Raw genomic sequence first — 15,545 nt, 5'->3', positions numbered from 1 at the left:
CTGTCTAGGATCTAGTAAATACTGCAAAGAGTCCTTGGGAGAGAAAAATTCTCTCACCATATTCCACAAGATAGATGCATTTCTAAATAATTGAAAGCATTTCTTTGATTGTAGGGTGTGGATGATTGAATAGTCTGCAGAATTTCCTTTGAAGTATCTTTTTTTTTTTTATTATTTACCTTCGATAGTAACAGAGATATGAGGGGAAAAAGGTAAAAATCAAGTTGATAGTTATGAAACCACTCATTTTGGAATGTGCAGTGAGGTAATGTGGAAAAGCTGTTTGTCACTATTTACAATACTTCAAATACCAGGTGGAAGGGAGTTGGTGCATCCAAGCAAAAATTCAGTAAATCTTTTAAGTTGCTGGTTTTGACATTGGTTCTTCCGCATTTCATACAGAGGTGTTAGAATCAAATTATTTCAAAACAATCAGGGAAAAAAGACTGAACATTTTCTAAGGCTGGAGTTGCCCTATCATTTTTCATCTTGGAAGCTTTTGGTGTGAGTAGGCAGTCTTAGTGCTCTGAAAGCTCATTCTAAGCATTCGTGTGCGGTATGTACCTAGTTCATATGTCCTTTGGATGTTAATATTGACACAGATTCAGTGTTGAAGCCCTTCCTCGGACAACGTCCTTGCCACATGCACCAAGTAAAAGTGCTGATCATGGGTAATTTTTCTTTTTTAATGCGTAGATAGGTTGACTAGATCACTCATGAACACGGTGTTTAAGTAACCTATCTTGTCTTTCTTCCAATGAAATGTTTGGCAGCTATCTATGGTCAGGGTGTCTTTTTAGAGAAATTACTCTGATTAAAATAGAGTGATACATAGCTAGATCCCACTCAGCTTCCTGAAGGAAAATGGATGGAGGGCGGCAACATCAGGAAGAACTGAACTAAGAAATGGATGAGCTCCATCTTTCTTGCCCTGATTATACTGTTCCAAACACCATTCTAAAGTAACTCTTTTAAGCATCTGAATGTGCAAATGAAATAGAGTAATATTATGCCTTAGCTATTAAGTTTGGTGGTGATTCATATAATTGATTTTTTGTTTTGTGGTGACTCTATAGTAAAAGTCATGTCTGATTAGGGAAAAAGTGGTAATTATACAATGTGTGTACTTTTTAAGGGTCATATTTTGACCATTTTCTTCTGTTAACTGTTTTTCCCATATCTGTTCTAGGTTCAGTGGCACTGTAGATCACGGATGGTTGCAGGAGCTAATTTCTACATTGTAGGACGAGATCCAGCAGGGATGCCACACCCTGACACTGGGAAAGATCTGTATGAACCAACCCATGGTGCAAAAGTGTTGACAATGGCTCCAGGCCTCCGAGCACTGGAAATTGTACCCTTCAGAGTTGCAGCCTATAATAAGAAAAAGAAATGCATGGATTATTATGACTCTGATCAGTAAGTTGTATTTTTGTTTTAAGATTTTTTGAGCAATAGCTGCCTTTTACTTCCCTACCCACATAAAAAAAAATAAATTGTTTTTAATTAAATTCATATTGCTCAAAGATGGCAGTGTTTAGATGTGGTCTTAGATCACAAATGCAACTTGACTTCAGCATGACTTGGGTGCAGTTTCACAGCACAACTAACCTGATCCAACTTTAGCTGCCACCGGAAGCTCCCCTTTTCCTCCCAGGTACTGGAGCTTCTCTAATTCTGGAACATGTTGGTACAGAGTGCTAAATCCATAGAAAAATACTACTATTTATTTTAATGGTAAGATTAGCTTTCTGCTGGTTTGTATTTCTAAATATGCTTCTCAGGTGTCAGGTTTGCATCAGATACGATGGAAGAGAAACAATAAGAGGGTGTAGCAGGGAGAAGGTGACCATGGACAAGAGAGGATGACATTTGTTCCATTGTAAATTGATGCCCTAAGTCCATTGTATGTCCCAGGTTTTCAGCTTTTTTTTGGTTGGTTGGTTAGTTTTGATCCAGTTACAGGACAAATAATTTCACCTTTTGTGTGTTCCAATATTATATTTCACTCCTGTGGCATAGCAGAGTCCAAAACTTACTGTATGTATTGCTGTGGTGCCAAATGAGTGGGACTGGCAAGATGACTTGTCATTTTAGTTTACACCTCTTTATTCACATTATTGAACTGTACTTTTGTATTACATCAAACTGCGGTTGAAGTTAGTACTGAAAGGCAAACTGTCAAGCAGATGTTTTTCTAAAAAACCTTTTATTTTTTTATATTCTATTTCCTACTGCTTCTAACTGAAGAAGTATGTCTGTACACTTCATTTTTGAAAGCATGAAATCAGCATGGGATGGGTTTATCTGTAAAACTCAACGCATCATTTGTTCTTCAGCTGCTTATGCTGCAGTTACACTGAGTATAAATGTCTCCAACAATGTCACTGTGGCCTGTGACAATCAACCAACAAGTTTTGTTCAGCAGTTTGTGTCTTTCTTACCATGAACTATGTTTATTAGTAGATAGTGTGCTGGCTTATCCTTGACTGTAAGTTGTTTAACTGCTTTATGTTTCAGCAGTAGATTCCAAGCACTTGAACTAGTCTGCTTTTATTTTTGAGAGCAGCAAAGTGTTATTATCTCTTACATAACTAAATATAACTTTATGGTATGTTCTTCTGTTGTTTGGAAATCTTAAGCAGCATGATAAAGGCAAATTTGTTGAAACCTGACAAGAATTAAAATAGTTTCACTGTATATTACTGTACAACATCCATATGTGTTTAGAAGTTTGATGACTTGCTACACTGCAGATGTTTTAAAATTGAAGCTAATCAGGGAGGCTTATTTAGCAGTTGTAGTTTACTGATGTTGTTCTTCCTTCCTCCTCCCTCCCATATAGGCAGCATTCCAGTGTAAGGTTTTCCTTAGAGCTGTAAAGCTTCTGTCTGGATGGCATTGCAGCAGGTTGTTTTTTTTTTCTCAAGTGAAGCTACGGGCAGTAGCATCAGAACAGAGACCTATGCCCACATACATACAGTATTTTCATTAGGAGGAGTAAAATCAGATACTCCTAGTGTATATGGTATGAAAGTCTTTCTGAATGTATTGCCTCTTAGCTAGCTGTTGAACACTTCACTACCTTTGTGCCTTTCACTGAGGGGCATCTAGAAGTCCTCAGTGGTGTGCACAATAACTAAATTGTGATGTAAATACTGCTAGTTTTATGCAAACCTGTATACATTATAACATATAAGGTTCAAAAGGCTGTTGTAGTAGATACTGTGGGTATTTGTTTGTTGTCCACGTAATTCAGCAATTTTAGATGATAAATACATCAAGGTTAAAGTGAAATAGTTTTAATAGTGTGTCACTTCTTAATTTGGAATAGAAGGGTAGTGTGAGAGGCCAGAATTCCCATTTCATGTAACAGAAAATCTTTGTGGAAGAATAGTGATTCTGTGATCATTGATACCGCACTCTTAGCGGAATAGATATGATGTAGATCAAGGGGGGTTAAAGTTGTGCCTCTGTCATTAGCCAGTGCAAATGACAAACAAACAAACCCAAAACACACTGCGGTAGTAAGTTTTGCCTTTTGTCACACACTGCAGTATGCCCACCCTGTTATCTTTTCATCATGTCTGTAGGGACCCTTTGGTTTTGAGGCTTTTTTTTTGTGTTCTTGTACTTCTAGTGTGCATTTCTGCCCTGCTGCTTTCAGAATCTAAGAGACTGTTTGTCCTGTCCTTCCCTCGATACCGTTTGTAAATCACAGGATGGACCGGAGTGTGGTAGCAATCCTCTAGATGGCAATGCAGACACATGTAGACTCCCTGAAGAGAGAGCCGTTACAGCTCCTTCTTGTCATAGACAGAGCACTGTGGTAGGCTTCAGACAGAGTTAGGGCTTGGGTGGGTGCAGCTGGCTGCATTTCAAGGTAGTCTGTGTAATGCTGAAAATGTGGCAAACTCCTGGACCATGTGGTGTTTGACTGTAAGGAGCATGGCAAGGAATAGAGGATTGTCTGGAAATATGAGAGGATCAGTACTGATGGAGGACCATTGGGTAGGAAATAGGGATGTTCATGGAAATTTCCAGAGCTTACCACTTACCTGGTGAAAAACACTGCATGTAAATGTGGGGAAGAATATTGTGTGCATAGACACATTGCTGTGACTTGTTTTAGAAATGGGCAACTTGATTTTTATTGCACATTTCTCAGTTCTTTGAGGCTTGAAGACTTGACAGCCAACTAGGCAATTCAAGAATTTACTCCACTAATGAATGCACAGAAGGTTATGGCAAGACGCTTTCCCTTGGACTGAGCTATAGATGAGCTGTGTGGCTGGGCTGCTGGAAGTAGTTATTCTTTCCCCAAGTACTCATCTTCTACTCTTTCAGGCCTCCTAGACTCCTGTGTCTGGGAAGGTGCTTCTGAGAAACTGTAATGGACACCATCTGTCATCTTGGGTGTCTTTAATTTGGCAGAGTGTGATCCACACCAGACTTGACAGCAAAGACATGCAGAGGTTATTGCAGTTGGGTTCTTTACTGATATTAGTGAATTATCTTTGTGCTTCTGAAGGCAATCCCAAGCCATGGGCACAGAGGGGGATGAATCTTTGGCTAGCGGTGAGAGGTTACCAAAAGCTTGATCCAACTGCCAGAAGGATGTCTGACAAGTTGGGGCTGCAGCATTAGCAGTGGCAGAGAGGTGCTTTGCTTGTGACATCTCTAGACGCTTTTATGAGAAGTTTGTTTCTCACTTCCATTAGTACCCTCCAGAGTGTTTGCTGCTCTCAGAGCTTGAGTAGAGCCTGTATCTCTGTTTGGGAAGAGCCTGAAGAACATGACTGTTGGTTGTCAGGGGCTTGTGCTGCTGTTTGACAGTGTTGAGCTGCTGTGGTGCTGTGTTGGAGCTGAAGTCTATCTGCACAGCAACTGTAGTTGCAAAGTGGTGCACAAAGTTTAACATGTATAAATTGACTAAAGTTACCCTTTAAAATAAGAAGACTTGTAAACAATCAATGGCTTGAAACTATATTTTGTATTTTACCTCATGAAGCCAGCATGATTTTTAGTTTGTTTCTTGGACGTTTTAGAACTATGTTTAGCACCTCTTGAAACTGCAGTCTTAAAACATAATTTTGAAAAAGATGTGTCTAAAATTAAGATTTAGGAGTGGGATTTGAGGAATGCATTTGAAGTGATGCGTAGCAGCACAGGCAGAGCTAACTTCATTTTGTTTTCCCTTTGTCAAAATGAGGATAATAAAAAAAAAAATAAAAAAATCTCTTTGTATTGTTACTGAGGTCAGATAACAAACCTAATCTAAGTTTCTGTTCCACTTGCATATAATTCTGAAGAAACAATACATATCAGTCTTTTGCTTATAGTTTTTATCCTTTTAGATTTCACAGATTTTTTTGATTAATAATTGAATATGTCCAAACATGTTTTGGAAAAGTTTATAGGGAGAATTCTAGTTATAATGGAGAAATTAAAAATGAGTGTCTGACCTGTGAACCACTGTTAAACTGAAGTGTAAAGACCAAACAACCAACAAAAACAGCACCCCCTCCCACCCCCCCCAAAAAAAAACCCCAAACCAAACATTACCCAATGCTGAAATCCCTTCAGAAAAATTTAGTGTGTTGCTTCAGCCAAAAAGGCCTCTCAGTTACCACAGACAAGTGTAGTTTGGGCTTGGTGGCTTAATAATAGTAGCTGTTTGGGTGAGCAGATTCCCAATTCTTTACAGAAGATCAGTCCTATAAAATGCAGCCACAGACTGCTGCTGAGAAAAAACTCAATTAAGAAAGGAAATTAGTCTGGCAATTAAACAAGCCACAGCTTGTTTAATGGAAAAATGGATTTCTTTCCGTTCCTTTTTTTTTTTTTTTTTTTTTTTTTTTTTTTTCCCTGGAAGAAAACCGATGAGATCATTTTGGCTAAAAGAAACTCGTAAGTAAGGTTACTGGAGCAGCCTGTTCATACTTTCAGTATAATGTAAATGAAGCATGGGTATCTGTGAAGAGAGAGATTTTAACTTTATATAGTTTATTCCCAAGACCTTTAATATGGTTGTCATGACTGCTTTAATACTATCAGATCATACTTACAGAACAACTGTTCTGACTAAGTACATGCTGTTTCCAGATTTGTTTGGTGTGCTACCTGATTTTTGAACTGATAGTAAGAGGCTGAGATAGGCACACTTATTAATTTAGCTATGTGAAATACAATTTCTCTTTGACATTAGTGCATAATTTAGGATACATGGAAACACTACAGCAGCTCAGAAGATTTAAACATTTGTGCCATCAGAATTTCATTTACAGCAGGTAAGGGATTTTCTTTGCAAATGTTAATTAATCATATTGTTATGTTCTGCTTTCATGGAGAGTTTGTTCATGGCCAGTTAGGTTTTGTACCTAGCTGATACTAGCCAGTTCATTCAGTATCATGGGGCATTCCTAAAGCATAACATAGACTGACATAACAAAGACTTCACACTGTAAGGGACAACATTCTGTTCCTGTAGGAGTTACGGTGCACATAGTGACTTGATGCTGCAAAGGCAAATTTAAAATCAGTGAAAATCCTTCTGAAGAGGGTTGTAAGGTTAAATTTCACCTCATGACAGATCCTGTTCAGGAAGCATGAAGCCGGAGAAGAGAATTGTTAAAGGACTGTTAAAAGGTGGTGAGGCACTGGAACAAGTTGCCCAAAGAAGTGGGAAATGCTCTGTCCCTGGTAGTGTTCAAGGCCAGGTTGGACAGAGCCTTGGCCAACATGGCTAGGGTGAGGTGTCCCTGCCCATAGCAAGGGGGTTGGAACTCGATGATCTAAAGTCCTTTGGCCCTTTCCAACCCTAACTATTCTGTGATTCTATGACTGAACCCCAGATAAGGAGGCTGTGAGTTTTCCTAGGAATTAATTGGACCTGAAGTCTACCAGCTGAGTAGAACATGGCAGTCATTTTGAAGCCAGACTAGGGTGATTAAGTCATGTTATTGTTTTATTTCCATACATGTGTTTCCAAACCCCATATTTTTATAAATAGGCAAACCCATGAATGAATGGTCTGTACTTTTATCATGAGTCTTGTATTTAAAAGTAATTTCTTAAGACCTTGAGAGCACCAGATGTTGCCCTCCACAGCGAATGGAAATGTCCGGAGGTCATTTGCACAGTGCCAGATACCCTAACAGAAGGTTGGGGTTCCCAAGGGAAAAATCAGTTACATAATGTATTTTATACTTAGATTAAACCTGTAGGGAATAGTTGTTGAAGTGGAAAAAATATTCTTCTCAATCACTTTATTAAGGTACTGTATTGACACCTCAGAGATCTAGCAGAGGTTTCCTTGTAGCACTGTGGACATCTTCATGCAGTCGTTTCCCCCTTGCAAACTGGTGATAACAGTTCTTGTGACAAAACAAAGAAGTGAGGCCTTTGAACAGCCTCACACATTGTTCTTGGAGTGCTTGAGTTCATAACAAAGCATAAAGAGCTGTCATTGTTGCACAGGTGACTTGTGGTATTATGGTAAAAAATAACTGCTGAATGCACAGAAAAAAGGGAAATCAATTTAACAGATTAAAACATTAATCTTTGTAAAAGAAAGAAAGGAAAGAACTGGTGTCTGAATTCTGTATCTTCCGTGCATGGTTTGTAGTATCTCTTTGAGTCCGATGCTCAGCTACTGTCAGTTTGAAGATTAATTAACAGCAAAAATTTGTTGCTATACTATTCTGAATAAATCACTGCTTACCAAATACAGAATATTATCTTGTGCATCTGTGGGTGTCTGTGTATACATATAGCTCTGTGTGTGTGAAAGGAAAGCACAATCTGAAGTGTAAGAAAAGATTCCTTTTATCCTTTTGCTAGATGTATGAGAGCACAGCAAAGTTAATATATTTTCTGTCTGCCTAGCCATGTCCTCCATAAGCAAGGAGATTTCACAGCATGTATATGTAAGGCTTTTTCCACACTTTGAGTGTAATAGGGTTCTAGGATACTATGCCATGGAGCAAATACCAGTCTCGTTTTAGTAGGTTTCAAGACTGGTTTTTGGTTGGCAAATTTTTGTTCTTGATTTATTTTGCCTTTTTTTCCTCTTTCTTTTCGAGAATGCTTTTAATTGCATTGGCACCAAATATTACGTCAATACCAGTCAACCTCAATTTAGCAAATCATAGTAAAAGGTCAAATCAGTATTACAAACATTTACTAACATGGATTGTGGCTCAAAGAATGCCAATTCCAGCAGACACTGAATGAAGATTTAAAAGACACTTAAATCCCATGCTTAGGAAAGTCTCGGGTTAAGTTTCATTTAGAGTCATTCCAGATCTCGCTTGAGAATGGAACTTGGATAGCTTTGACATTTATATTTCATAGCAGCTTTAATGGTCAAATATTTCCCCTTCTCATGTTCTGCTCAAATCCATTTTATGTAGAGTAACTCTTAATGTCTTCAAAATTAACTGAACAAGATTACTTGACGCTTCTTTCTAGCTTCTTTTTCCACAAAAGCAAATTACTCATACTGATATGTTTTATTTCAAAATGCTCAAGGTTCACATCACATCACAGTGCCGGTACTGATAAGGTATTTCTGCTTAGTGGAAATCTCAGTTTTTCGTATTCAAGAGATTTGATTTTTACCATTAGTTAAAGACAATGAGTATTGAATTGTTATTGAAATACTCTGGTTTAGGTGTGAAACTGGAGATCAAACTGGAAACAATAAAATTGCAAATGCAGTAATTTAAAAAAAGGCAAAATTAGTTGTTGTTTCAACATATAGTATATATTGTCAAAGTACCATTTGGGTAAATTTAGTGATTAATTATTAAGGGAATTGTTTTTTTAAAGAAAAAACCATTCAAAAGAGAAGTTTGGGATTAGGAGAGGGCATCATTAGTACTTTTGTATAATTTAATAGAATTTTTGAAACATTCCTAGAAATGTTCTGAGATGCTGAATGTAGTGTTTCTTTAATGTTCCCTGCTCATGTTTTTCTTTCCTTTTCTTACAGTTTTAATAAATATTCTTAGCTGCTTTTCATGTTTTTCTTGGTATCTCCAATGCCTAGAGCTGCTTTTTATGCATTTAGGGATAGGAAGCAGCTAGAGGAATTGGGGATCTTATTGACTTATATGGCATATCTAAATTTATTGTCTTAGTACCTTTATTCCACTTTTAGGGCATGGGAGGAAGTTGAGTATTTTTCTGGAAACTTAACAGGCAAGGAGGGGGTAAAGCAGCTAACAGTTTTTTTTGGTGCTCGAACTTTGGTGTGGCTACCACACTGTGGAGAAAACCACACAGGGAGAAACTTTGCAGCGCTGCTTTATTGTTCTCTTGCTAATTATTGGAAGACTTGGCCTCCCCCCCCCCGCCCAATTAACCAGGCTTATCACTTCCCCACATATGTTTTGTAGAAATAGTTCCTTGTAAAGCATGCAAGTTACCTGCAAGCACTGTTAGTGATCAGGTGAACAGTAGGCATCTCTCTGCCAAGGAACAAAATTTTCAGGTATTATAAGTAACAGTGACATAACTTTTTCTCCCATGGGATTACATCAACTTTAAATTTTCATTTTTATGTAATTTGTATTTAGCAGAATTGAAGCACAGTAGGGTTTTTTGCCTTGTGACACTTCAGGAATTCACAGTCCTGAATTGAGAGCAGTAAAAAGCATGTATGGCAATGCTGCTGCGTAAATGTATACCGTCCAAATCAAAAAGTCATGGGGCTAGTGGTTTTGTGAAGGGAACTGTGAAATCCTTTCTGCATCTTGCTAACTTCCATACCCTACTGAGCATAGCTCAGCACTTAGAGCCAAGTTCTACCCTGTGATGCACACACTTGGCTCTTTTTTCTGTAGAAGGCATGTGCATCTGAGATAAATATTACGCTTTTATTTCAAGCAGACAAGTAAAGAATGTGTAATGCATGCATGTTGCAAACTGGGCAAATGGCATAAGCAAAATTGCATGTTTAATCTAAGAATAAATAATTTCTCCTTTAGAGCATTTGGTAGAACTCTGGCCTTCTTGTCTTGCTTTTACTGTTTCAGTCTTGTAAGGAGTAAGAATTTAACTTGTGGAGCTTTTGCTGCTTATGACCACGTACCTGGGAAGTTAATTTAGATTGTCATGTTAACAAAGATAAACAATCCTGATCTAGGTTCATTTGTGCGTTTGTCCCACTGAGTTCTGAGTTGGTTTTTTTTTGGCAGTGGGGGAGGAGGGTGTTTGTGTGGTGTTTGGTTTTTGGTTTGGTGGGTTTTGGTTTGGTTTTTGGGTTTTTTTTTTGGGGAGGTTTTTTTTTGGTTGGTTGGGGTTTTTTTCTTTTTTTTGGGTAAAGCATCTTTAGGGGAAGGTATTTTTATTATTCCCCTGCTCTTTTCTGTATTTTTGAACTGCATGTGCCATGTGTGTATATATATATGCATGCTCAGTGGCTTGCAATGGCTCATTTATGGAGCTTGCCTTTAGAATCTGAGGCTTTTACTTTCTCTGTTCTGCAAACTGTCCTTCACTAAGGTATTGTGCAGCGTTGGTTTTTTCCACATTTTCTGCTGGCACTGAAATGATCTTCCTCAACCAGCCCTGGAACCTTCAACCAGCACATAGGACTGGTCTGCTGCTATGGCAGGGCAAGATGCAAAATAGGATGGCTGCTGATGCTCTGCAGAGAGCTGAGATGGGGTGGAGGAGATGGTTCTCTCTAAACAGCAAAGTGGGCCAGGCTAGATGGAAGCACAGTCTCAATTCACTCCACTGGAGATCAGTTGGACCATGCTGCTAAACCTCAGGAGTTACCTAGTCTGAATATTGTAGAGAGTGTATATTCTAGAGATTTACTGGCATTACTGGCCAAAAGTCTGGAAATGACAGTTGCGACAAAGCATTTATACTCCCAAGAAAAAATTTATAAAGTATCGAGAAAGCATAAGAATATGAGCAACTTTGCCTGCTTTTAAAGGATGTTCTTTTTTTTTCCTCCCCCTTGCTCCTCTCCCTTTTTCCCCCCCTGCCTCCTCCTACTCTCTCAGCCATGAAGACTTTGATTTTATATCGGGGACCCGCATGCGCAAGCTGGCTCGAGAAGGACAAAACCCACCGGAAGGCTTCATGGCTCCTAAGGCTTGGACTGTGCTGACAGAATACTACAAATCCTTGGAGAAGGCTTAGGCCTCTTATTAACCGCAGATCAACCTTTGACACCCGATTTATTTACGAGAAGGGGACCACACAGTCGCCGTTCATGTTGCTTTGTTGTGGTGTCTGTCAGGAAGTTCTTCTCTGAAAACAGACTCTTTCTCCTTAACTTAGCATCATTCTTTGCCTGTCCTTATGGGTTCTATTATGTCCTGGCACCTAACTAGCTGCTGTTTTTAATGTCTTCTCTTTTATTACAGTTAATATTCTTGCAGTAGGATTTTTAACTCTTGTCTTTTTTTATATTCTACTGTCTCTGTCCTATGACATCTGCAGCAGTTAAATAGATGCAGCTTTTTCATATGTTATTTAAATTGTTGGGTAGTGTCTGGTTTTAGTAGTTTGTAGGAGAAAATGCAATGGTTAGATGCTTAACTGTGGCTAGATTATCTATAAATTGAAAAAGTAAATAAGTTTTAAGACATCCATAAACGTTTCCTCATCTTTATCTCATCCTCATCTTCAGAAGCACTTAACATTAATTTCTCACTATATGTAATCAAAAAGCAGAGTTTTTTATGTAGCATAAACTTTTTTGCTTTTTTCATTTAGTTTTGGGATTCATTGAGCTGTCTGGTGATTCTTTTCTGCTGTGGACCTGCGAAGATGGCCAAGGAGTGAATAAAAAAAATACCTAGTTTTCACTTTGAATTAATAACTAATCCAGATTTCGTTTCTGTTTATGTATGTGCTTGTTGCCATAGATATCAGTAGGGCATGTTTTATTCATTTGATATAACTGGACAGTTTTTGGTTACAGATATACTTGTTCAGCTTGCTAGAACTTCAAAAAAAGTGTGTCAGACCAATCTTGAATTCATGTTTAATTATTGCAAGAAAAATAAAAAATTCCTTGTATGTTGGCATATCCTGTGATACAAATGTTTAGTCCTGAGGTTAATTTTCTGGCTATGTTTCAAGGTCTCCAAAGAGTAATCTTCTTTTCTTGCTTCAGCTTTGCTTGCTTGAAAGACAAAGCATATGTTCTTTTTCTAGGATTCTTTGAAAATCCTGAAGTTGGTTAATTTGGTATGTGAAATGTTAACTGCTAAAGGAAAACACTTCAAACATAAAGTAACATTGACCTGTTGGGATTGATAACATTGGGATCAATATTGGAATCAAGGATTTGCAGGTAATCAGTGTCAGTGTAAAATTTTTAACCTGTCTTAGCCTTTTAGTTAGAAGGTATCTCATATCCTTGTCACAGAAACTTACTTTTCTGTTCTTAACAGGAGGAACCAACTCAAAACTGTTTTTAAAACGTTGATGCTGGCCTGCTACTGAGCCTGGGTGAAGCATATGTTCATCTAGATTTTCTCGGACATGGGGAAGGTTGTGATGTAAGGATGTAATGACTGGAATGAATGCTACTTGCAATCTTTGTTTACTTGTTTACAGTAAACAGTATTTAAGACATACTTTGAGAATTACTTCCTTCTCTTTTCTTCCTCTGCCTCTTTGAAGAGGTGTAGAAAGTATATTTTAATGGGATTCTTACCTCTGGCTCTGACAGAAAGTAAGGCAGAATTGGGAAAAGTCAAGAGGCCCGTTTATTAGTGAACCACAACAATTACTTGAGACTGTGTTTAGGTAGTGTAAAGTTTATTTCTTCAGAATTGCTGAACAGATTTTCTTCAAACTTGGCTTTCTTTTTAGATTGTATCAATATCTAGGATGTGCAAAATCCAGAATAAAGAGCCAATTCATCTGCATGCAGCTGTTCATGCAAAACTTCAAGTTTAACTGTGAAGGTGAACAAGTTAGCAGTTGCTAAAATGGGATTTGCTGTTGGAAGTTGGAGTTTGGACTCTTTGCTGTCAGGTTTGATTCTTCTGCTTGCTATGATGAAAGATAATAAAAATATTTTGGCAGTATAGCCAACGCACGTGAAGGTCTACAGAAGTTAATGTTTTAAAAGTGCTGTGTGTGCTGTATGAAATCTCGAAGATAAGTGGTGGTGGTGAGCATGAATGTGAATCATCCTGTAAAGTTAATTTAGAAGCAGGAATGCCTTCAAGCAAATTAATACAGTGATAACAAACAGATCTAGTTTTCATACTTAAGATGGTTTAATGCTGAGGCCCTGTTGTTACAGTGCTTCTGGAAAGCATTCCTTGAAAATCTCTGTATTAAAGAAGCTTTCAGGTTTATTCTAACTTTAAGCCAATGGCCATGGTATTCCCAGCATAATGCTCATTAAGAACAGGAGCATCTGGTCGATTTGTGGGCAGGACTTCCTCTACACAACAATATTTTCCTGTATCATACAAGTTTTCATTGTAGAGTTTAATTTTTTCCTCTTGTCTGCAGCTGCCTTATTTAAGGAAATCATACCTACAGGAAAGGGCTACCCCAGAAATTATTCTTTTCTAGTGTCTCTCTTTCTTTAGCTTTTCTCTGCCTTATCTCGGTGGATAGCCGGTTACCTCGGTTGGCCAGTCTTAATGTTCTGGTTTTTAACATTAGGTTCAATTTCATTAATAGTGTTATGGCATTTGAGGCGCTTCTGAGACAACAGTTGGGTATCTTCCAGGAGGCAGCAACATGACTAATGAGGTAATGGTGGTTGCACCCAGCACCTGTCTTCCCACACCTGCCCTGTCACCAAAAAAACAATGACCACAGGAACATGCCATAGAAAAGTAATAATACTCTTGAAACGTGATGGATATAAAGACAAGCAGGTCCTAACTTTCAAGCTGGGAAAATAAAAAGCTCCATTGTCTTATTTCTTCAGTTCCTAAACCAATTCTTTTTTACTGGAAAAATACTGGTATGTACGTGAATCATGAGTCTAAGCAGTTATATAGGTATGTTCTTATGAAGAATAGCAAAATAAACTTCCAAGTACATCTTTTTTCTAAAGGTTGTTTTGCTTTAACAGTCAAGAGGAGTTTTGATCTGTTTTTTAAGATGAAAAATGTCAAAATGTGTTCCTTCTGCCTCCCACCTTCTGCCTGTACATTGATGTACCTTATAAATGGTTCTTTACCTGCTACTCTTGCACAAGATAATTTATGGCTATTATCTTGTGTTTTTTGTAAGTCTCAGGGTAATTATTCACTTCTAGCTGATCATTCTGCTATATTGGGTGTATGATGTATGAAAGTAATAACACCCTCTATCTGTATGGGTGTTACAAGGACAATCTAGGCCCAGCTTTCCAAAATAGAAGGATTAATGAGGTGGGTGGAAATTACCAAACCCTAATCCTTGGGGTTCTATAATGGTACAAAATTACTACCTCTCCAAGGTGAAATGATTAATTCCAGATGACTTTGATTTTGAGCAACTTCAGAAAACAAGTTTTCATGGCTGAAAATTCTGGTTTCCTATGTGAGCTTCCATATGCCTGTTTGACTACCATGAATATAGAGAGTAACTTTTCAAGTAAGGATTTACAGGTTGTGATGGAAAACCAGTAGATGAATGCTGAGGATGCTGAATTCTAATTTTTTTTTTTTTTTTTCTTTCAATAGGGGATCTGAGCACTAACAACTTGGTAATAGATCAGAGGTGTGAAATGGAAAATGCAGACTAGGTCATTGGTTTTTTAGATGCAGTTTAGAGCTAACAAAGCTTCTACATATGGAATAATTTGGTAGAAGTCAGGAGGTTAGGAAATGAGTGGACGTCTTGGTGTGGTGGTGAAAGTAGAATAGGGTTACCATGAGCTGTGTACCAATACTGTAACTGGCTTGAGTTTGGACCTCACTTGCATTTCATATTTCCTTAACAGAGTAGTCCAGATCCTTTTCCTTTCCTAATAGATTGAAGGTGCTAATGAATGTATTACTCCCTTTCTCTAGAAACAGTGATAACTTCAAAAATGTGTGTTGTGTATGTATCACTTTCAGTATTTACACACACGTCATCCCTTGTATCTCTGGTCATGAGCCTTGATACTTTTCTGCTAGACACTATAGGAACACAGAAGAAAGCTTCCATTTATGCTTCCCTGTGAGTCAGAAAGTAAGTTTACTGCATCCATGGCAGCGTCTCCAAAGAAAGGGAAAGAGAAAACTATTCCTTAATATAGGTGAATCCACAGGAAAAAATAAGGTGGAAACTAAATATACATTGAACTTTGCATGTATCCGTCTATAAACTTTGCTTTTTAACCATTTATAGGAACAGGATTTACCATGGTACTCGAACACTAGTAAGGAATGTATAGGAATGATATTCTACTTTTCTAACCTGACACAGAATCCTTCACCATCACCTGTAAAATAACAGGGATTTCAGCCTGTAGCGAGTTGGCCAAATTAAATGCTAGAATGAAAGCAACTGGTAGCTCAGAATTAGTATTTTGTCATTCTTTATCAATTTGGCTTGGAAACTTGCGAACCAAA

General features: G+C 37.9%; 1 protein-coding gene across 5 annotated transcripts in view; it reads left to right on the top strand.

Annotated features, from left to right (window-relative positions):
- Positions 1-12,608, top strand: part of PAPSS1 (3'-phosphoadenosine 5'-phosphosulfate synthase 1) — a 46,125-nt gene extending 33,517 nt beyond the window's left edge. For 3 of the 5 annotated variants that reach the window (XM_030491928.1, XM_030491927.1, XM_030491926.1), the window contains 2 exons: positions 1,190-1,419; positions 11,022-12,608. In XM_030491928.1, coding sequence (XP_030347788.1) covers positions 1,190-1,419; positions 11,022-11,160 — 369 coding nt within the window. In that variant the 3' untranslated portion in view covers positions 11,161-12,608. The remainder of the gene's footprint in view (positions 1-1,189; positions 1,420-11,021) is intronic. The other 2 variants (XR_003992213.1, XR_003992212.1) reach the window with 2 other exon arrangements.
- The last annotated feature ends 2,937 nt before the right edge of the window (positions 12,609-15,545 follow it).

The sequence above is a fragment of the Strigops habroptila genome, chromosome 7, assembly GCF_004027225.2.
Source record: "Strigops habroptila isolate Jane chromosome 7, bStrHab1.2.pri, whole genome shotgun sequence".
Taxonomy (NCBI): domain Eukaryota; kingdom Metazoa; phylum Chordata; class Aves; order Psittaciformes; family Psittacidae; genus Strigops; species Strigops habroptila.
The sequence above is the reverse complement of the archived record's forward strand: the minus strand, read 5'-3'. Positions and strand labels throughout refer to the sequence as shown.